At 42.2% G+C, this 23,793-nt stretch overlaps 1 protein-coding gene across 4 annotated transcripts in view; it reads right to left on the bottom strand.

Moving 5' to 3' along the window:
- The window catches only part of FAM120B (family with sequence similarity 120B), a 155,520-nt gene that overhangs the window by 128,036 nt on the left and 3,691 nt on the right, over positions 1–23,793 (bottom strand). For 3 of the 4 annotated variants that reach the window (XM_033938787.1, XM_033938790.1, XM_033938788.1), the window contains exon 2: positions 1,670–2,723. In XM_033938787.1, the coding sequence (XP_033794678.1) occupies positions 1,670–2,689 (1,020 nt within the window). In that variant the 5' untranslated portion in view covers positions 2,690–2,723. Of the gene's footprint in view, positions 1–1,669; positions 2,724–5,123; positions 5,965–23,793 lie in introns of those variants that run through there. The other variant, XM_033938789.1, reaches the window with a different exon arrangement.

The raw sequence follows: 23,793 nt of genomic DNA, 5'->3' as shown, positions 1-23,793 counted from the left end.
CTGTTTGGGCTGAACTTTCCTGTTTCAGCTTTCATTTTTTTCTCTGCCAAGGCCTGTTGCACTAGTCAGATAAATGGAAGGAAGCACCATTTCCTAAATGAGAAACTTCTACATGTACTGTAAGTAGGGTCTGAGGCTAGAGCCGAGAGATGTTGCAAAGTTATACAATGACAATACTGATCATCTGTTTAACTTTTAACCAAGAATATCTCCAGTGCAAGGTACATCTGGCAACCAGGCAAGGCATCTAGCTGAAATAGCTGATGCTGAACGTGAGTTTTGAAAGGCATCATAAGCTGAATGAATCTGGCGAATTCCACACATATCAGCCTCAAATAAATTGAAATTACGGTAGTTCAGTTTAAGTAGGGAGGTTAGAGGAAATTCCATGAATCTTTTGAAGCAAGGCATGCATAAACTACACTTTGGGCTCCTTTTACGAAGGCGTGTTAGGGCTTTAACGCGCGGAATAGCGCACACTAAAATGCCCCGCGCGCTAGCCGCTACTGCCTCCTCTTGAGCAGGCGGTAGCTTTTCAGCTAGCGTGCGCTAATCCAGTGCGTGCACTAAAAACACTAGCGTACCTTCGTAAAAGGAGCCCTTAGGAATCTAAAATAATAATAATTTTATTCTTCTATACCGCCATAGTCGAAAGACTTCTAGGCGGTTCACATTCGAAGAAGGCTGGACAATCAGCGAGATATAGGATGTAAGAAGAGAGGGTTACATAAGAATTAGGTAAAGGAACAGTAAAAATAAACAGCGACATTACATCGAGGTAGAGAGAGGGAGAATATATCATTTGGAGGCTTCTGTTTAGGAGACAAATTTGTCAAACAGAATGGTTTTGATTGATTTTCGGAATGCACCGTAGGTCAAACTGGCTCTGTTTATGTAGAAAAAGAAGACCAGTGACTTGCAAGTCATGGTTAAAATGGATGGAGAATAAAACGATTCCATACTACATGAAAACTAAACTACAAATCTACTTCCCAAAGCGACCACTGACGTCCCAAGGAGAAAAACGAATGACCATACCTCCTGGCTGCTCCCTCAAAACTGAAACAGCCCGCAAACACTCCTATACACATTTCATACCCAAACTTTGGCACACCATTCCCCCATCTGTCAGAACACTAGATGGACTCTGGAACTTCAGGAAGGCCGTGAAAACCTTCCTCTTTACTAACCCAACGCCTTAAAGTCATTCACCCAGAAATGCTACTCAGACAACACCTACGCCACCTAATCTCAACAGATGCTACTTAGTGCATATGTTTTATTGTCATGTCTATATTGTAATTTATGTAAATTATGTCATCTCTGTTCTGTCTGTATTAGGGCTCGTTTGGGAGGACGGGCTAAAAAATTGAATAAATAAATAAAGTAGATTTCTTGCTTACTAACAGAATGGATTTTTAATCATTATACAGCGGGGGTGGACAACCATAGTCCTTGAGGACCACAACCTAGTCGTGTTTTCAAAATTTTCACAATGAATATGCAAGATTTCATACAATGGAAGCAGTTCATACAAATCAAATAGATCTCAAGCATATTCGTGGTGGCCCTTGAGAATCGCGGGTTGCCCACCTCTATTATACATAATCCATCACCTGCTTCTATTTTTATATTCTGACTATAAGAGAAACATTTAAAGAACAAATACCTGAAGAATTTCTTGGTCTGGGCACATGGCTTCTTCTTGCTCATCTCTGATTGCTTGAGATTGTGGCATTTTGGGATAGAGCCACGGTGACAGTTGTTCTGGTAACACATAAGATTCCATTTCCTTGTACAGCAGGGTCACATCTGACCCCGCAGGCAGCATCTGCTCCACTGTTCTTAAGCTACGTTGTGAGGGTGATATATTTGATATAAAGTTTGCCACAGCAAAAAATGTGTCTGCCCTTTTGTTGTGGCTCTGGATGTTTGGTCTGTATGAAGACATGCATTTGCGCTGAAAGCCTTGCAACATTCCTTCTGGCATTATATCGTTGCCAATAAGGCAAGCAAAAAGAGGCAGGTCTGTTATATTGAGTCCCAAGGTATCACATAAGATTTCCCTAGAGAACATAATAGTGACAAGTTGATTCAACTTTAGATTATTAATAGAAAAGTATGGAACTGTATTAAAGATGACATAGTCAGTATCTTCTCCAAGTATTCCCATGCATTTATTCTGCAGTCCATAGGCAGCCACCTCATAATCTGCCTCTCGCTTTGAGCAGAAAACTTCTTGCCCCAGTGACTTCAAGGCAAACCGAGAGAAAGTAGACAATCCAGATGGGATAAAGAACATTGTCCTTCCAGGCTGCTGTCTATTGGTCTTGACGAACTGAAATATTTTAGCTATCTCCTTTCTGTCACTTAATCTCCGTTTCACCCATGTAGGTCTCTTCTTCTGCTCTACCACACCATCAAAAATGAACACCAGCTTGATACCAGCAGCCCTAAAATGCTCAATAAAATTTTTTAAGTGAGCAATGTATTCCAGCCACTGGCCTCCATGGATCCAGGAATCAGGTTTGTACCAGTACCGAAGACAACACATCGCATCCACTACAATTGTTGGAGTGCAACCTGGATTATCTTCCTGATATTTCTTGGCCATTTCTTTTAGGTCTACCGTAACACATGAACTAGGGCAGACAGTTTGCACAAAGCCCAGTAATCCTTTAACGCCCATAGTTATTTCTCCAAAATTGGATTTTCACGGTAATCTGAAAAAAAAAAAAGAAGGCAGAAGCAGTTATTTACTTTCATAATTTTAAATCTTTCCATAAGTAGTAAACAATATTTTGCAAATCTATTTTACGTTAAAACAGAGATGGTCTGATGGGGTGCAGAGCATGTGTGGAGACTTATTTTGAGGTCTAATTTGCATAAATATTTGCATAACCATGGAGCCTTGTACCTATTAGCAGCATTCAGTCTATTATTGTAACAATTTTGTGCCTAACAGTATAGGACTTCTCTGAAGCTAAATTTACACAACTATGTTATGCCTTTGTCCTATCCCGCATTGACTACTGCAATTCACTATTTGTGGGGCTATCTACAAAGAATCTATAATGACTACAATGTGTGCAAAATGTAGCAGTTCGCTTACTGAAGAATCTGAATATCTGTGACCCCCATCACTAGCCGATGCACACTGGCTGCCCAGCCGAAAGCATCTTCAAAGAGCTGATTAGCCTTCAAGGCATGCTGGCACTGAGACACAGGATGCAGGGAGGAGCAGAGGAGCCTAATACTAAAGCAAGAACAGGCGTATCTGTGTCCTGATTCTACCCGCCTGCCAGCAAATACAAAAGTTAAAATCAGGGAAGCCATGCCAATGATGAGGCAAGATACAACAGCAAAATACAGTGGGAAACCCCAGGCAAACAAATATAAATTGCAAATAGAAACAGGAAACAGGAAGGCAGATAAAGGCCAAATGGCGCATCCAGTCTGCTTATAAACAACATCTACTATCTCCTCCTTTCCCTAAAAGATCCTTGTGCCTGTCCCACGCTTTCTTGAATTCAGTCTTGATATCTACCACCTCTACAGGGAGATTATTCCATGCACCTACCACCCTTTCTGTAATAAAGTATTTCCTTAGATTACTCCTGAGCTCATCACCTCTTAATTTCATTCTATGCTCTCTCAATCTGGAGCTTCTTTTCAGATGAAAAAGATTTCCCTCATGCGCAATTATGCTACGTAGGTATTTAAACATCTCTACCATATCTCCCCTCTCCCGCCTTTCCTCCAAAGTATAAATATTGAGATATTTAAGTCTGTTCCCATACATCTTATAATGAAGATCACTGACCATTTTAGCAGCTTTTCTCTAGACTGACTGGATTCTATTTAAATCTTTTTGAAGGTGCAGTCTCCAGAATTGTACACAATATTCTAAATGAGGTCTCACCAGATACTTATACAGGGGCATCAATACCTCTTTTTCCTACTGGCCAAGCCTCTCCCTATGTACCCTAGCATGCTTCTAGGCTTCACCATTATCAACCTATTTGGCCACCTATAGATCATCACATACCATCACAACCAAGTCCCGATCCTCTTTCATGCACAAAGTTCTTCACCCCCTAAACTGTATCGTTCCCTCAGATTTTTGCTGCCCAAATGCATGACCTAGCATTTCTTAGCATTAAATCTTAGCTGCTAAATTTCAGACCTTTCTTCAAGCTTTACTAGGTCCTTCCTTATGTTATTCACACCATCAGGGGTGTCTACTCTATTGCAGATTTTGGTATCATCTGCAAAGAGTAGACAATATCAGCAATATCACTTAAAAAATGTTAAAGAGAACAGGCCCCAGAACCAAACTACTGGTAACATCACTTTCCTCAGAGAGATCTCTCTTGATTACTATCCTATGTTGCTTTCCACTCAACCAGTTCCTGACCCAGTCCATCACTTTGGAGTCCATCCCAAAGACACCGTCAAATGCTTTGCTAAAATCTAAATACACCAGATCTAGCATACTTCCTCTATCCAATTCTCTGGTTAGCCAGTCAAAGAAACTGATCAGATTTGTCTGACAAGACCTGCCTCTAGTGATCCATGTTGTCTCAGGTCCTCTAATCGACTGGATTTCATAAACATCACTATTCTCTGTTTTAAAAGCATTTCCATTAATTTACTTACCACAGAAGTCAGACTTACTGGCCTTTAATTTCCAACTTTTACCTTATTTCCCAACTTTTTCCTTACAACTTTTGTGAAGATGGACTACATCTGCCCTTCTCCAGTCCTCCAGCACCACTCCCAACTCTATAGAAGCATTGAAAAGGTCCGCTAACGGAGCCACCCTTGGATGTACACCAGGGGTGTCCAATGTCGGTCCTCGAGGGCCGCAATCCAGTCGGGTTTTCAGGATTTCCCCAATGAATATGCATTGAAAGCAGTGCATGCAAATAGATCTCATGCATATTCATTGGGGAAATCCTGAAAACCCGACTGGATTGCGGCCCTCGAGGACCGACATTGGACACCCCTGATGTACACCATCTAGCCCCATCACTTTGTCCATCTTTAGTTTATTGAGCTCCTCACAAACACAATCCTCTGAAAATCGAACAGAGTCTACCACACTTCCATCCCCTACTTGCATTTGTCTTCTGCAGTCTGCAGTCTTCTCCTGCTCCTGGCACTTCAGCTATGAACACAGAAAAGAAATATCAATTTCTACATATTTCTCCCCGTCACCTTTGAGTCTCACAATGCCATTTTTTGCAATTCTTCTTCCCATTACTAATATACCTAAAAAATGTCTCGTCCCCCTGTTTTACCATTTTGGCTATTTTTTTCTTCCATTTGCATCTTTGCTTTCCTGACTACTTGATCAGCCTTTCTTAAATTTTCCAGATATTTTAACCTGCCTTCTTTCTGCAATATTTTGTAGTTTATGAAAGTTAACCTCTTTTTCCTTACCTTTTCAGCTACTACTACTTTTGAGAATTCAAAGCGGCCTTCTGTTCCTCTTACTTTTACTTACTTTCCTTACAAAATGGTTTTGTTGCCTTTACAATAGCTCTATTCAGGTTTGTCCACTACTTTTCTACTTCTTCCAGATGTTCCCATCCAGACAATTCCTTGATGTCCCCCATCTGAACAAAGTTAGTTTTTTAAAGTCTAAAACCTTTTCTTTAGAATAAGCCCTTTCTACACCTCTTCTAATATTAAACCATACTATGTGGTGATCACTGGATGCCAGATGATCACCCACTGTAATATGAGAAACACTTTTCCCCATTTGTAAGTACTAAGTTCAGTATGGCCCCATCTCATGTGGGTTCCATTACCAACTGCTGGAACAGTTCTCCTTGTAGATAATCCAGGATTTCCATACTCTAGAACACCCCATAATAGAGATATCCCAATCAACATCCAGCATATTAGAGTCACCTATTAGTAATACTTCCCCTTTTGCAGCTATATTCTGAATGTCTACTATTATATCTCTGTCCACTTCTTCTGTCTGTGAAGGAGGCTTGTATATTACAACAATGCAAATACATTTTTCATTCCCTCTTTCCAGACTGACCCACAGTGCCTCTTCCTTACCCTGCAGATCCTGCAATTGTGTGGCTTTAATATGATCTTTAACATATAATGCCATTGCCCCTCCTTTTCTTCCTATCCTGTCTTTCCTGAACAGATTATAGCCTGGTATAACTATATCCCAGACATCAGGGATCTCAAAGTCCCTCCTTGAGGGCCGCAATCCATATTCATTGGGGAAATCCTGAAAACCTGACTGGATTGCGGCCCTCAAGGAGGGACTTTGAGATCCCTGTTCTACATGAATCACATCCCTGTGATCACCACTAAATCCAACTTAGCCTCTTCCATCACAGCCTCTAGATCCAGAACCCTGTTTCCATACTACAAGCATTAGTATATACTGCTTTCCAGACATTATCCCCTTTTCCTATTTGTGTAACAAGTATTTAGTGATTCACTTACCTGATGGCTTATACTCACCTGGGGGCTTTGATCACTCTGCCCTAACAATTCTGCTAAAGGCACTTCTTCCCTTATTTGATAGATGCACACCATCACTGTTTAGCAGCCCTTGGAAAATCAACCCATGGTTCAGGAAACCAAAAAGATCTCAACAACACAATCCATGCAGCCATGCATTCATCTCCAGGATGCGAGCTTCTCTGCCTTGGTCTTTACCCTCGACAGGGAGGATCAACGGGAATACCACCTGTGCATCTGACTGCTTTACCTTCTCTCCCAGAGTCACAGTTGCTTTTGACATGTTCAGAGGGGTACCTAGTAGTATCATTAGTGCCAACATGGATGAGCAGCATTGGCTTGATGAGTTTCGACAAGCTCTCCATAACATCTTGAATTTTGGCACCAGGAAGACAGCATACCACCACTTCCAGGGCTGCATATCAGTTCTTCAGTTCAAGGGCAGGTGGAGTTACAGTATCAATCTTGCAGGATCCCATAATCTGAGTCTAGCTCTCCTCCCTCAGCATGACCTCTTCTTCCCCACTGCTGGAAATTTTTGATGCCTCATGAAGAATTTAATCAATGTACCTCTCATTCTCACAGATGCTTCTCAGTTTTGCCACCTCTTCTCTCAGTTCCTTTACTTCCTTCCTGAGGGATTCAAACTGAAGACAGTTTGTACATGGAACCACTCCCTCTGCTTTGGTTACATTTTCTGTCTGCACAGACAGAAGCTGTAACCTAAGCAACCATTTTGGTGACACAATGTTTCCCAGCCATGCTGTGGTTGCAGAAGTACTCGCATCTTTTCCCAAGTTTGAATGCCAGCAGGTTAGATATTCCAAAATGGAGTTTTTCTTCCCCTTAGGAGATCCTCACTAAGTACCTCTTAAGAACAAGGAGCAGCTCTTTATTGTAGAAATCCAAATTAACAGGATTGAACATGGGCTGTGTTTTAGCAGAAGAAGCTTTCATCAGGAGTCCATAAAGCATGTATTGTAACTCTTTCTGGAGCAGCATCCACTTCTTCCCCTATGCTGCTCTTGCCAGGCCTGGGCCTGCTTTCCTTCCACAGCCAATACTACTGCCACTTTGCAGGTCTTTGAAAACTGTGAGCATGTGATGTGGTACCAGAACTGCAAATCAGTGCTCAAAGACCTGTTGCATCCTGTCATCTCAGAGACTTCCTGTTGCTGTTGAAAGAGGCAGTTGAAGAGGCAACTAATTTATTTAAAAGATACTTCACTTAAACAGAATTTGACCAATATAATAAGTTATTTTGTAAGATTTACTTAAGGGCACGAGAGTGCTATGAGGGTTAATTGAAAAGTTTCTAGCCTGACCAAGAAAGAGCAAGATCATCATAATTCTATAGCTGTCCAGCAAATGATGCTGATAAATGTCTACGGTTAGATTTTCAAGTCAGTCTGACCTCTAGTTTTGTCGTGTCAGCCTTTTAAAGTGAACAACTACTCCACTTTATAAATAATGGATGAAATTTGAGTATCATGTCATGATAAAATTCCTTCATTTTAAGGGAAAATTGCTACAGAAATAAATTCTGAGATAGACGCAACTTATGGTGATGCATCTCCTTCATTTTCAACAGTGAAAGTGTGGGCTGCTGAGTTTAAACATGACTGGACAAGAATTGTTGGTGAAGAACACTCTGGATGTCCAGAAACAGCAACAACCAATGAAATGGATGATGAAGTTCACAAAATTGTGATTGAGGATAGCCAATTGACTCTAAATAAGATAGCGGAGGTTGCTGGCATATCATCAGGATGTATACACACCATTCTACATGACTATTTAGGCATGAGGAAAATACGTGTGTGATGGGTGCCACATTTGCTAACTGTTGACCAAAAATGAGTTTGATTAGACATTTTGAAAACATGTCTTGAGCGTTTTAAGTGCAATGAGAATGAGTTTTGTGGCATTTTGTGACTATGGATGATACTGGGGTTCATCACTATACTCCTGAAACAAAACAACAATCCAAACAATGGACTACAAGAGATGAACCGACTCTGAAGAAAGCAAAAATAGCTCTGTTGGCTGGGAAAGTGATGGTGACCATCTTTTGGAATTTCCATCGGATAATTTTTATTGACTATTTGGAAAATGGTAAACCCATTAATGGCGGATACTATGCTGGCTTATTACAATATCTAAACATTGAAATCAAGATCAAACATCCTCATTGGGACAAGCAGAAAGTTCTCTTCCACCAGTACATGCACTGGCTTACAGATCAACAATTGTGATGGTGAATTTGCATAAATTGCAGTTTGCTGTACTCTACGGATTTGGCCGTGTGACTTCTTTCTGATTCTGAACCTGAAAATATGGCTGTATGGGATGAAATTTTCTTCAGATTCTATGGTCATCAATGCTGTAAATAGTTATTTTTCCAGTTTAGACGTTTCATATTTTACTGAAGGCACGCAGTAGGTGCGGTATGCACTGGAAGTGGACGTAGGTGCAATTCTCGTCACAGGTAGGCACAGTAAATGTAGGTCTGTAAGGCCCTGGCCTACATTTCTGGCACCTACTTTTGACGTGCAAATGGTGCCATAGTGTGACTGACATGTGAACAGTGTCGCTTTTGTAGGTGGCTGCCAATAATGGCGCCATTTGCATAATCTGGCACTAAGAGCACCTTTTACAAAGTAGTGGTAGTAATTTCCATGCAACAAATGTGATGCAGCCCATTCAATTCCTATAGGCTTTGTAGCAGTTGCCTTACTGGGAATCACTACTGTGGCTTTGTAAAAGGTGCCCTAAGTCATCCCAATAAAAACAGTATCATCTTATTGTATTTATGTTTTATTTCTATATATCAGAGGCTCTCAACAGGTGGTAGGGGGTACATGGTGCTATATATCTCCCTTCCTCCTTCTACTCTCGTATATCTCTCACCTTCCTTTTGCTGCCATTGCCATCATCATCTTCTCTCTCACCTCCTCCCCCCCGGACTAGCAGAGACAGCTCACAGTGTGCTTTTAACTTCCCCACACAGCTGCCATTAGCATTAGTTTAGTGATTCCATCAGTCAGTCTCGGGACCTTTGCTAGGCCGGCCCAACTCAGATGATGCAACTTCCTTTTTCTTCAGAGGGAGGCTGTCCTAGCAAAGGCCCCGAGGCTGCTTGATGGATTCGCTAAACTAACGATAGCAGAAGCTGTGTGGGAAGTTAAAAGCACACAGTGAGCTGCTGCTAGGGACAGGAAAGGTACTGCTGAACATAGGGAAGGGAGAGGGAGAGGGACTGCTGGCAGTGGAGGGGAAGGAGAGAGAGATACCAGGCCATGGGATAGAAGAGAGATAGGAAGGGAAGGTAAGACATGGAAAAGTAGATTTTGAGAAGAAAGCAGAAAAATGGAAAAAAGTTCAATGTTAAAAGTTAACGCCAAAGATGGAAGTAGCAAAATGATAAAAACTCACTCCTATCGTGTTTGTGATGTTCTATATAAAAAAAATTTGATTGATTTTACTCTCATACCCTCAGAGATACAAAGCTCTAATGGGGAGTGTAAGCCCCCCCTCGCGGAGCTTATCATCCAGTCATTGCATATGGTGATTTTAAATTCTTTTTTGTATAATTCTTTTATAAATGTGAGATTACTTTTAGTGTGATTCTCTCCTTTATTGCCTGATACACAAAATTATGCCTTAACATCGGCAGAATAACAAGCCAGCAACAAGTCTTAATTCAAAGAAACATCACTTATCTTAAACGTGACTGAGGGGTCCCGATGTGGCCCCATTTCAATGACTGCTTCAGGAGACCCAATGATCGGTATTCAACTGGAGTAAACTCTTCAAAAGACAGTGATACTGTCATTCACTGTCATTTTACTTCAAGTATAAACTTCAAGTACAAATTAAACTGCTTACATTTCTCAAGGTCGTCACTTCATTATTTTTCAGTGTGAAAAAAATCCCTTTTATTTTGATTTGTTTCAAACGCTTTCTCACCTCCAACTGTATCTTAATTAAGCGAGCACACATTTTGTGTTTTATAGAGCTAATTTCCTCTATTCTAATTAAAAAACTACCACACAGTGTTACAAAATAAAATAACATAACCACTTTGGCTACTATAGTTTTACTATAATTCACTTGACAGCTAAAACAATCTCAATAAAATGCCTCTTTTTTCTTTTTTATTTCATAAGGGCCCCTTTTACAAAGCCTCAGTAGTGATTCCCAGTGCAGCAACTATGACGAAGCCTAAAGGAAATGAATGGCATGCACATTTGTCACATGGGAATTGTTACCACAGCTTTGTAAAAGGGGTTATAAGTTAGGGGGAATAGTTAAGTTACCTGTTCTAAGGGATTAATGACTGATTTTTGACAAATAATGTGTATTAAATAGAAAAATCATGTTATTTTACCTTAATGTAATTATTTTACCACAAGTTAAATAATAATAAGAGGAAAAGGATGCAAAGCACCTCATTATTATGCAGATCAAATACTGAAGTTGACATTAGTTTTCTCCCCAGGAGAATCAGGCCACTAACATGTGGCCTAAAGCTCTCAGGGACCATCTTAAAAAGACAGGAGGTAATTTGAGGCTAAAATGCACCCCCTGATCCCTCCCAATAAAGAACTTCCTTGATGAGATTGCTTCAAAAACAGTCCACCATCCTCAAAATAAGTTATCCAGGACTCCCCTCACTTCCCAGGTAGAAACCAACCCCCTGGATTGGTTGCTGCCCCCTCAAATCTTGAGAGCCCAGGAACCCCCTCACCCCCAGAATACACCTACAGACCCACTAGGATTATTTATTTAACTCATTTTTTATCCCATTCTGCTTAATTAGCTCAGAATGGGTTACAGGTTAACATACATAGGGCTCCTTTTAGCAAGCCGCGCTAGCGGGGTTAATGCGCACGACTTTTCATCACACATTTACCCCCGTGGCCAAAAACTACTACCTACTCAAGAGGAGGCGGTAACAGCTAGCGCGGCCGGTGGTTTAACGCGTGCTAACACGGCTTGATAAAAGGAGCCCATAATTTACTGTCAAAATGGGTTACAATTTGTCATGCTTATGATACAATGTACAGGTCATTGGTGAGACCCAACCTGGAGTATTGTGTTCAGTTTTGGAGACCATATCTGCCGAAGGATGAAAGAAAACTTGAAGCGGTCCAGAGGAGGGCGATGAAAATGATAGGAGGCTTGCGCCAGAAGACGTATGAGGAGAGACTGGAAGCCCTGAATATGTATACCCTAGAGGAAAGGAGGGACAGGGGGATATGATTCAGACGTTCAAATACTTGAAGGGTATTAACATAGAACAAAATCTTTTCCAGAGAAAGGAAAATGGTAAAACCAGAGGACATAATTTGAGGTTGAGTGGTGGCAGATTCAAGAGCAATGTTAGGAAATTCTACTTTACGGAGAGGGTGGTGGATGCCTGGAATGCGCCCCTGAGAGAGGTGGTGGAGAGGAAAACGGTGACTAAGTTCAAAGAAGCATGGGATGAACACAGAGGATCTAGAATCAGAAAATAATTTTAAATATTGAACAAAGGCCAGTACTGGGCAGACTTGCACGGTTTGTGTCTATATATGGCCGTTTGGGGGAGGATGGGCTGGAGAGGGCTTCAATGGCTGAGAGGGTGTAAATGGGCTGGATTAGGTTTTGACGGAGATTTCGGCAGTTGGAACCCAAGCACCATACTGGGTAGACCTTTGGAGTCTTGCCCAGAAATAGCTAAGAAGAAAAAATTTAAAAAATTTAAATTGATCAAGGCTGGATGGACCATTTGGGTCTTTATTTGCCGTCATCTCTATGTTACTATATGTACAGAGAGTCTAGTTTCAATATACATTTATTTTTTAAAATCATACACGGTAGTAGGCAAGGAATTAGGTGAAGAGGTATGTTTTTATCACTTTCCTAAAGTTCAGGAGCCCTTCGAGGGATCTGATCTGTGGGGTAGTTAATTGCAGTATTTTGGTAAGAAGTAGGAGTAGTCGTTCTGTAATTAAAGGGCAGGACCAGGGGTGTTTGGAGGTGTGTTCCTTCCTGATCCGGAGTGGTCTTTTCGGTAAGTATGGAGGAAATTTGGTTGACATATAGCATGGCGCCATATTGTGCATGGATTTGTACATTATTAAACACTGACATATAAAACCATGAAAATTCAATTAAAAAAGTACAATGATAAAAAATACTGTGATAAAAATCCAACCAGACCCTACACGGTCTGTGTTTCGGCGAACACGCCTTCCTCAGGGGTCCAATGGTTTGCAAACTCACATATAAAGAATTGGACTGAAAACAGTCTATTGTCTTTAAACATGTGAGAAAAGAACACCGCAGACAAGCTACTTCTTTTCTCACATGTTTAAAGACAATAGACTTTTTTCAGTCCAATTCTTTATATGTGAGTTTGCAAACCATTGGACCCCTGAGGAAGGCGTGTTCGCCGAAACATGGACCGTGTAGGGTCCGGTTGGATTTTTATCACATAATTTTTTTCATTGTACTTTTTAAATTGAATTTTAATGGTTTTATATGTCAGTGTTTAATAAATTATCTCCAAAACATCTGTATCCACAGTTTTCATTGTTGTTTTCATTGTTGGATTGTTTTCACTGTGGATCATTGGGTCTTCCCATTTTTCTTTGTTGTGCTGGATTTGTACATTAGCATCAAGCTCTTAAAGATGTAGCATTTGACTATGGGTAGCCAGTGGGCTGATGATAGAGCCTGGGAGACAGAGTCTGAAGGTTCTTTAGAAGTCTAATTGCTGTGTTTTGTACACATTGGAGATGCTGAATATTCTTTGCTGTGAAACCGTTGAATAACACGTTGCAGTAGTCCATGCGGGAGAGGATGAAGGCATAGAGAAATTGGGTGAAGTCAGATTCCGAGAAGTAGTTCCTTATTTTCTGGAGTTGTCGCAGTTAATAGAATAAGATAAGAGACCACCTGAGAGATATGGTTGAAAAGTGTTAGGATGGAGTGAAGGAGTAAACCTAAGCTGCATTCTTGGTCTTTTGCAGTTATAGTAGTTGATTCCCAGAGTAGAGAGGGGCAAGTGAAGGTGCACTGCTCTTTGCAGATCCAAAGGATTTCTGTTTTGGAGGCATTCAGTTTCAATTTGTTGATGGCCATCCAGATTTGATTTCAGAGAGGCAGATCATGAATTTTGTGATCTGGGAGTCACGGATTTCACCCAGTGGTAGATACAATTGGATGTCATCAGTAAAGGAGTGCATCTGGATTTGATGTTTGTGGGCTATGTCTAGGATGGCTAAACTAAACTAAACCTTAAGTTTATATACCGCATCATCTCCACGGATGTGGAGCTCGGCACGGTTTACAAGAACTTAAAATATAGGAAGAGAAGAAAAAAAAGGTTTACATGAACTTATATATAGAAGAGAAGAATAAGGGGGGATAGAATTACATTTTAGTGAAAAGCCAGGTTTTCAGTTGCTTGCGGAATAATTGGAGGGAGCCCAAGTTCCGCAGCGGGGTAGTAAGGTTGTTCCAAAGACCTGTGATTCTGAAGAGAAGGGATTTTCCCAGTTTGCCTGCATAGCGAATACCATGTAAAGAGGGGAAGGATAGTTTATACCTTTGGGCTGGTCTGGTAGAGTCAGGACTCGAGGAGTTATAAGATAGTGGGATTAAGGGAGAAAGGATGCCATGAATGATCTTAAAAGCCAGGCAGGAGCATTTGAAATGGATTCTGGAAATCACTGGGAGCCAGTGAAGTTTGGCTAGGAGTGGGGAGACATGGTCAGACTTGCGTTTTGCAAAGATCAACTTGGCTGCAGTATTCTGGATTAGCTGGAGTCTTTGAAGACTTTTTTTTGATAGGCTTAAGTAGATGGCATTGCAGTAGTCTAGTTTGGAGAGGAAGATGGATTGGACAAGGACGGCGAAATATTGTTGGCGAAAATAGGATCTTACTTTCCTCAGCATGTGGAGGCTGAAAAAGCATGATTTAGCCAAGGAGTTGAGGTGGTCATTGAGGGAGAGAGAAGAATCGATAATGATGCCAAGGACCTTGCTTGAGAACTCAAGCTGCAGTGCAGTGCCTAAGGATAGTGCGAAGAGGGTGGGCAGGTGTTCTAATTTTGGACTGAGCCAGAGTAATTTTGTTTTTGATTCATTCAATTTCATCTGTACCGAGAAGGACCAGGAATGGAGTCTCATTATGCAAGCTGTAATGTTCTCGTGGAGGTTGGTAAGGTTCTGGTCTGTCTCAAGGAGGACAAGGATGTCATCAGCGTATGTGTAGATTGTTTCAAGGGGAATAATTGGAGGAGTTTCAGGGAGGACATATAGATGTTAAAGAGAATAGGGGATAGGAGTGATTCCTGAGGGACACCGCAAGATGGTGCCCAAGGAACGGACATGGTGCCATTTGTGTTGACAGTGTAGGAGCGAGAGTGTAGGAAGTTTGAGAACTACTTTAGGACGGTGGATTCAATTCCTATCTCAGAATCTAAAGTAGAGATTAAATAGAGGAGATAGTAGGGCTCCTTGTGGAACACCATATTTGATTGATTTTGGTTTCGATAGAACCGCATTGAGTAGTACGCTTTGGGATCAATTAATCTCAAGGGTGGCAGCCTTCCCACAAGATTAGGATTCTTCAAAGCTGACAAGCCCACCACATTTGCATACTACTACCTATTGCCCAGAGACTGTTTACGGGAATGTCACCCCTCAATTTCCAAGAGCTAGCTGGTGTCATCTCCTGTAATAAAATTTCTACATCCTTAAATCCCCAAAAATCAGCTTTATCCCTACATAAAACCTTCCAAAACAGCTTGTCATAGTTGAGCCAAAGCCAACCATTGAACTTTATATATGTCCTCAATATCAAGTCAGAATATTTCAACAAATGCTTTTGGATCAATTACTCAGGAAGGATGTGAACCAGCATAATGCAGTGTCTTGGATGCTAATTTCAGAGTCGTGTAATGAGGAAGTGGATGGTTTATGGTGTCAAAGGCTGTGCTGAGATCCAGTAGCATCAGGATAACATTACCTTTATCCATGAGTTTCCAGCAGTGGTCGATGATGTTGAGAAGGACGATTTCAGTACTATGGAATTTCCTGAATCCTGATTGGAAGGTGGATAAGGCTCTTTGTTTGTCAATGAAGGAATGTAATTGGTTGAGTACTGTTTTTTTCAGAACCTTGGCGATAAAGGGTAGGTTGGAGACCGGTCTAAAGTTGCTAGACACACTAGGATTGAGTGTGGGGCTTTTTTTAGGATTGGTCCGATGATTGCTTATTTCCAGTTTGTGGGCACTAGCCTGATTGTAGAGAAGTGTTGATGAGAAGAAGGATGAGATTGCCTGATATATAACAGGGATGCAGGAGTGATCCCCTATCTCACCAGCTAACCTAGGCTCCCAGCACCAAAATGGTACCTCTGACCCCTAGCAGTAGTCTTGCACTACAGATCAAGCTGATAATGAACATGTACCCTAATCTAGCAACTTGAACGCTAGTGGTAGGACTATGAGGCTACCACTAGAAGTGCCATTTTGATGTCAACAGCCTAGGAGGCAAAAGTGACTGGGGATCACTCCTGCACTGCCCTGTGTACCCCCACGAGACCCCAGCAATGCAAATGTATTTTTACTGCAAGAGTCACTAGTCTGTGCTAAAATGATAGCTTTTACTGCAGCTTAGTAACTAACTCTCTTAGAAGGTAATTCTATAAAGGTCAACTAAATATTTAGGTGTGCCCTAATATAGCCCACTCAGATGTACATGTATATTTTATAAATGCATGTAAGTGGGTGCACAATTACAAAATAGACATGTATGTGGGGGTAAATGTATACACCCATCTATGGTAGGTTAATATAAATATCCATGCTTATCTCCACATGTGCACATAAGATGTTATGCGGGCCATGATACTGATGTCACAGGCATAGAAACATCTTTAAAGTATCTGCCTGACAGAAAAGCTCATTTCTGGGCTAATGAAAGCCCCCTCATTCTTCCTGGGAAGGAATGATCATCTGTTCCCCATGCTTGGCCAGAGAAGGGATAAAAGGAAGATGGGCAATGGGAGTGGTAGTGGAAGGGGCAGGTCAAGGCTCTTTAATGAGTGTCTCAAACCCAGAGTGGTAAGTGTCATTATAAGCCAGATCTGGGAAAGCTAAACTAGGCCAGAAGTGTACAAGAAACAGTGAGATATGTCTTGCAATGTCTCAATACTTTCAAAATGTCCACATAGACATGATAAACAGGTGGACCAGAGAGGAGAGATGGGGCAAAGTGGAAACAGGGGAAGAGGAAATTTGCATTTGGGCAGGTGAGGTGGGTTGTTCCTTTCTGAGTGGAGCTGGATCATTTATTTGTAGCTTGTCCTCATATTGCCTCCACTCCATTTCCTTTCTCCACCACCACTATGATCCCAATCATAGTAGCGACTTGTCTCTAGGAAACATTTCTCCATCTCCTCCTCCATGGTGCCATATGTCTCCCGCTCTCCTTCCCCTCCTCCCACCTGGGCGGCATCTCTTCATCCTTCCTGCTCCCTCGCCCCCCTCCACCCAGGTGCAGCATTTTATTCTCTCCTTTCTCCCTCCTTCTGTAGGTCCAGTTCCTTGCATACTGGCATCTCTTGCTCTTTTCCCTCCTTTCACAAATCCAGTATCTCTCCCCTTCCTCCACCTGGGCTGGTATTTTGTCTGCCTCTCTCATATTATTTACTACCAAATCCTTGATATACCTATTGATGGCTAATGCAGTAGCTTCTACTTACTAAAAAAAAAGAGCAGAAAAATGAGAACAGGTTCATGAGGATGGAAAAAGAAAAGAAAATGAAGTGAAGATGAATGAGAAAGGTTATTCTACTGAAGAGAGAGTTCCACATGGGTCCAGGTTCTCTTACTCCCTTCCCCCCAGTCTTTCAGACTTACTTTTTTCACCTGCTGCAGGAATGATTAACACATGCTGCCTCTGACTGGCCCTGAAGCCTTCTCTCTACTATATCCCACTTACACAGAAACAGGAAGTTGTGTAAGGCTAATTAGGTGTAATAAATCTGTCAGGCAATCAGATAAGCATCTGTACTCGTGTCTAGGGTGCACTACACCTTATGCCAAACCCAGGGGTTCAGACTTTCATAATCTTATTGGAAGGATGAGACCAGAGAATATCTGAAACTTACTTTATTATAAAAAAATAAAGAAAATAATATAGCACGCTGAATAACAAATTAATTATGCACAAATATCTACGTAAATGTGTCAGCACACAATCAGTACATATGTATCACGAAGTAATCAGAAAATATGACTAATTATCATACAACATATATATTCTTATGTAAACAAACTATCCCTCCCCCCTTTTACAAAACCGTAGCGTGGTTTTTAGCACCAGCCGCAGAGGTAACAGCTTCAACGCTCACAGGAATTCTATGAGCATCGGAGCTATTACCACCTCGGCCGGCGCTAAAAACCGTGCTACGGATTTGTAAAATGGGGGGTATGATTCCTGATAAAAGAATATAAACACCACAACTGAAATAGCTTGGTTAAATACCATTGGTCCCAGAAAAAGCGTACCCTTAGCAAAGCAAAGATGACTATCTAACCCATGCAGAACTTATAAGACATAAATCCCTGCCTCACCCTTGGGTCCAGCTGATATTAGCTCACATGGGGGATGGATTTATCTTCTTTGGCTACTAGCGTACTGCAAGCCATGAAGTCCAGTCAGGATAGATGTAAACTCCTTGCTCCGTTTCAGTACAAGGTAATTTTCTTCGGCAGCAGTCAGAACAGTCAGTTGCCAGTTGCATACCAGTCGTAAATCAGAGACCAAGTTCAGCAGTGTCCAAATACAAAGAGTCCCTCTAGCTCTCTTTCAGAGAGCTGGCATGACACCTAGAAGATTCTTCTATTTTTATTAGTTCTTATTGTCCTTGCAAAGGAGCTTCACAAATCTAGCTCTGGATTTCTCCAAAATCAAAATTGTCTGCCATGGATTGTGCAGCAAATTTCTCAGGGTGTGTGCAGGTGACCCATAGGGGACCAATCAGAACTTGTCCAGCAGGGGCTTTTTTGGCATACAGAATAATGAATAGCATTCTTGTAGACAGTTCCAGCGAGACAGCCAGATATGCCAAAATGATAACAGCACAAGGCACTGTACATAGCAATGATTGTGGAGCAGCCTCTCCTCCACATACTCTCATGGCAACAGAGTTCCAGTGATGGTTGATGTCCTTGTGCTATGTACATAGATCTTGTAAACACATCCAGAATGCTTCAGGACAGAAAAGATGGTTCTTGGTCTAAGTTATAGGCCCCAAAACCTCCAAAGGTAAAGCAGTGATTACTCCTACAGTTGCATTAATAGGATAAGATACGACAAAGGGAAGGATCTAGGTCTGGGGAATGGGGAAAGATGGTAGTGGTAGTGATGGTACAGTCGTCATTAGAACTTGAGAGCGACTGGCAGTCAGGAGAAAACCAGCAATTACATTGGCGATTTTCTGTCCTACCAGCCGCCAGCCTCCTCTTTGCAAGACCGGCCAGGCCATCCAAAAAAATGTCCAGTTGGCAGCCCTTCATGATACAGGTATTAAATATGGAGGTATGCCACAAAAAAGGAGGAGAAAGGAAGGTGGAGAATGTATCAGGGGGGTCACATTTAGGGCCAATGGGAACTGCTACTGGTCCTAGGGCCTTGCAATGAAAAACACTATTATAGACTATTTTTCAAGGTTCTTAGAGATTCTTCCTATGACTGATACCTCAAATCAGGAATTAACAACAAAGCTGAAAGCCATTTTTGCTGTCCTGGTATTCCTAAAGCATGTGTGATTGGAAATGGGCTATCTTCTATTATCCTACTTCCACCTGATCATCTTTGAGTCTTGTAATACCATTTTTGTACCTCCTTGTTACTAACAAACCTAGACATAATAATAATAAGACTCTTGCTCCCCTGTTTATTATTTTGGGCTACTTTTTTATTCTTCTATTTGCATATTTGCTACCACAACTACTATTCCAGCTTCTCGTAACTTTGACAGATATTGTTGCCCATCTTCCTCTTTCTGTGATCTTTAAAACTTTATGAATGCTATCAGAAGTGAGATGGACAGTGGACATGGACAGTGAAGCAATGTCAAATGGACGGGAAATATTGGAAACAGTGAAACACAGAAACCAGAGACTGGGACAACATGATAAGAAAACTGGCCAGACCACAAAGGTAGAAAGAAAAATGTTTTCTATTTAGTGATTAGAATACAAGTATGCCATTTTTTTTGGAATGTACAGAGCTGGTATTAGGGCCAAATTTGGAAGAAATTTGGAAGGGGACCTCTATGCCTGTTAACAGGCTATGCCTTTAGCTTCAGGCAGGCTTGGAGACCCAGATCAATTGTCCTAGATGTAAATCCCCCCCCCCAAAGCTGGCTTTGACACCTGCTATCTTTATAGCAGTACAAAGGGAAAGTGAAGTTGCTTACCTGTAACAAGGGTTCTCCATAGACAGCAGGGGAGATGTAGTCACACTTGTTGGTGAAGTCTAGACTGATCTTGTGTGTTGGTATTCTCCCCTAGCATAAGTAAGCTTTTGGTTTATTGAGCATGTGCAGGGACTCCTGTCTTCAGTGGCTCCTCCCCTTGATATCCAGTTTTGTCTCTAGCTAGAAAAATATATATACTGTATTTTTTGCTCCATAAGACACACCTGACCATAAGACGCACCCTAGATTTAGAGGAGGAAAACAAGAAAAAAAAAACATTCTGAACCAAATTCTCCCTGCCAGGCTCTGCACTCTGTCCCCCCTCCCGGTCAGGCTCTGTACCCTGTCCCCTTCTGGTGGTCTAGAGATAGGCAGGGACAGGGCAGGCAGGCCTAGTGACAGGCAAGGCCCCCCCCCCCACCCTGAGGCAAGCAAGCAGGCAGGGCTCCAAAAGAGCATAATATTTCTTCTCTTCTTCACTATCCATGTGTACCATTTCCTCCCTTTCCATTAAGTATTATATCTCTGTATCTTTATTCCTCCCTTTTCCAGCATTATTCATTGTCCCTGTCCCTATGCTCCCTCCTCCTTCAGCATTTCTTTACTCTGTCTCTTTCCCTCCCCATGTCAAGCTTCATTTTCTTCCTCTTGTATTCCTCATCACCACCCCCCAACCCGAGGCAGGCAGGCAGGGCTCCCCACCCCCCGAAGCAAGCAGGCAGGCAGGACCTCTCCCCCATATCTTATTTTAGTTCCTCCAGTGCAGCTTGACGGACCTGTTCTTTCATGTCCCGCCTGCCTCGGGGGCTGAGGTGAACACAAAATGAGTCAGAGAAGCGGCAGTGGAGGCAGCTGAGGCCCGAATGTGCCACCCAGTGCTGCCATGGGGGAAGGAAGAGAGGAGAGCGGGAGGCTGGAACCAGCCGCCGCTGCTGCTGTTGCCATAGCCACTCGCTCTCGTCAGGGCTGCGCCGCCATGCCGGGACTCTTAGTGGCTTCCAGTTCCGATGGCTGCTGCTCATGCCCGGCCTGCGAGGAAACTGCTGCTCATGTGGGAAGAACTGCTGTCTCCAGCTGCCTCTCCAGCGGCAGAGCGGCGCGCAAGGCTGCCTGCCTGGTCAGCTGACTTGGCTGCCTCCTGTGACCTCTCTACATCCACTGTATGTTTTGAGTCAGATTAAACTGCTGGCTGAAAACTTTACCTGTTGTAGTACCCTTATTAATATAGTGCATAGTAGATGAAGGCAGGGTCCATTCCTTCTGCCCAGCAGGCAGGGCTGGATTACCCAATAGGCCAACTAGGCACGTGCCTAGGGCCCGAAATAGTCAGGGGGCCCTGCTGAACAGGGCCGGATTAATGGGTAGGCCCAATAGACACATGTCTAGAGCCAGAACTTGTCAGGGGGGGCCCGCTGAAGAAACAAACTCAGGTTTTGGGGGTTTTTTTTTAAATGGCAAAGCGCACCCCCCCCCCCCCCGGGAAAGATCAGCAATGCAAGCCCCCCCCTTGCTTCTTGCTCCCACCTGATCTCGTGATCTCAATTAAGCTCCCTCTCGTCTTCAAAAGTGGAAAAAGTTCATAGGGTTTTTCCCTGCCGGTTTCATTTTACATTGCTGCCCAATGATGCCATTCTTCAAACAAAGGTACGAGCCCAATATCTTTCATTTTTCACAAATCTCCAGTTTAAATTGGCTTTTGTAATTTTGTTTTAAAAGAGTGTCTTATAATTTTCATTTTACAACCGATCGGCTTTGTATTCAGTAGAGTTGTGTTTATTTTTAGCTTTTGCCCGACGGTATTCAGGTTTTTTACTGCTCTTTTTTTGGGCTTTACTAGTGGAATCCACCCTAGGGTATTGAAAGAGCTAAAAGAGGAAATAGCGGATTTACTACAGCAGGTTTGTAATCTATCCCTGAAAACAGGAGTGATCCCGGAGGATTGGAAGATAGCAAATGTTACACCGATCTTTAAAAAGATCGAGAGGCGACTCGGGGAACTACAGACTAGTAAGTTTGACTTTGGTTCCGGGGAAGATGGTGGAAGCGTGATAAAAGACAGCATCGATGAACATCTAGAAAGGAATAAACTGATGAAAACAAGCCAACATGGTTTCTGCAAGGGAAGATCGTGCCTAACAAACTTATTGTACTTCTTCAAAGGAATAAACAAGCAAATGGACAAAGACATTGTATACTTGGATTTCCAAAAAGCCTTTTACAAGGTACCCCATGAACGCCTGCTTAGGAAACTGAAGAACTATGGGGTGGAAGGGGATGTTCATAGATGGATCAAAAATTGGTTGGCAGGTAGGAAGCAAAGGGTAGGAGTGAAGGGCCACTACTCGGACTGGAGAAGGGTCATGAGTGGTGTTCCGCAGGGGTCGGTACTCGGACTGCTGCTGTTCAATGTATTCATAAATGACCTAGAAACAAGGCTGAAGTGCGAAGTTATAAAATTTGCAGATGACACAAAACATTTTAGTGGGGTCAGGAATAAAGAGGACTGTGAAGATTTACAAAGGGACCTGAACAAACTGAGAGAGTAGGCAAATAAATGGCAGATGAAGTTTAATGTAGAGAAATGTAAAGTCTTGCATGTAGTAAACAGAAACCCGATGTACAGCTATACGATGGGAGGGCTGGTAATGGGTGAAAGTAGCCTAGAGAAGGACTTAGGGGTACTGGTGGACAAAACAATGAAGCCATCGGCACAGTGTGCAGCGGCCTCTAAGATGGTGAATAGAATGCTAGGTATTATCAAGAAAGGTATTACAACCAGAACGAAAGAAGTTATCCTGCTGTTATATCGGGCGATGGTGCGCCCGCATCTGGAGTACTGCGTCCAATATTGGTCGCCGTACCTTAAGAAGGATATGGCGTTACTCGAGAGGGTTCAGATGAGAGCGACACGTCTGATAAAAGGGATGGAAAACTTTTCATACGCTGAGAGATTGGAGAAACTGGGTCTCTTTTCCCTGGAGAAGAGGAGACTTAGAGGGGATATGATAGAGACTTACAAGATCATGAAGGGCATAGAGAGAGAGTAGAGAGGGATAGATTCTTCAAACTTTCAAAGAATAAAAGAACAAGAGGGCATTCGGAAAAGTTGAAAGGGGACAGATTCATAACGAATGCTAGGAAGTTCTTCTTTACCCAACGTGTGTTGGACACCTGGAATGTGCTTCCAGAAGACGTAATAGGGCAGAGTATGGTACTGGGGTTTAAGAAAGGATTGGACAATTCCTGCTGGAAAAGGGGATAGAGGGGTATAGATAGAGGATTACTGCACAGGTCCTGGACCTGTTGGGCCGCCGCGTGAGCAGACTGCTGGGCACGATGGACCTCAGGTCTGACCCAGCGGAGGCATTGCTTATGTTCTTATGTGATGGACTTCTGGTCTGACCCAGCAGAGGCACTGCTTATGTTCTTATGAATACATATGGCATTTTCATTTATCTACGTTTCCCCCCCTTTTTTTGTTATTTTTTGGTTTCAATTTCATTTTGCACTGTCCCATAGCACCACCATTTTTTATTTAAGTAAGTGACTCTTTGATATTATAATTTGGTTAGTTTAATCTCCCCTCTATTCATTTCTTTTTAGTTTTAGTCTTTTTACATACTGACATAATTTACCGGTTTCTTCCTCCTTATATGCTTGCAGAGTTTTTTCAGCAGTAAGTTCTGTACTCTGCTATTCTTCAAGGTATTGTCTTTTTTTGCTTTTTTCTCACTAGTTTAATCAATATGGCACTTATGGTGCTCATTGTTCACAATCTTCATGGTCTACTCATTCACTATGCACTACTT

This window comes from Geotrypetes seraphini, chromosome 3 (genome assembly GCF_902459505.1).
Source record: "Geotrypetes seraphini chromosome 3, aGeoSer1.1, whole genome shotgun sequence".
Taxonomy (NCBI): Eukaryota; Metazoa; Chordata; class Amphibia; order Gymnophiona; family Dermophiidae; genus Geotrypetes; species Geotrypetes seraphini.
This window is presented reverse-complemented; position numbering and strand designations above follow the sequence as displayed.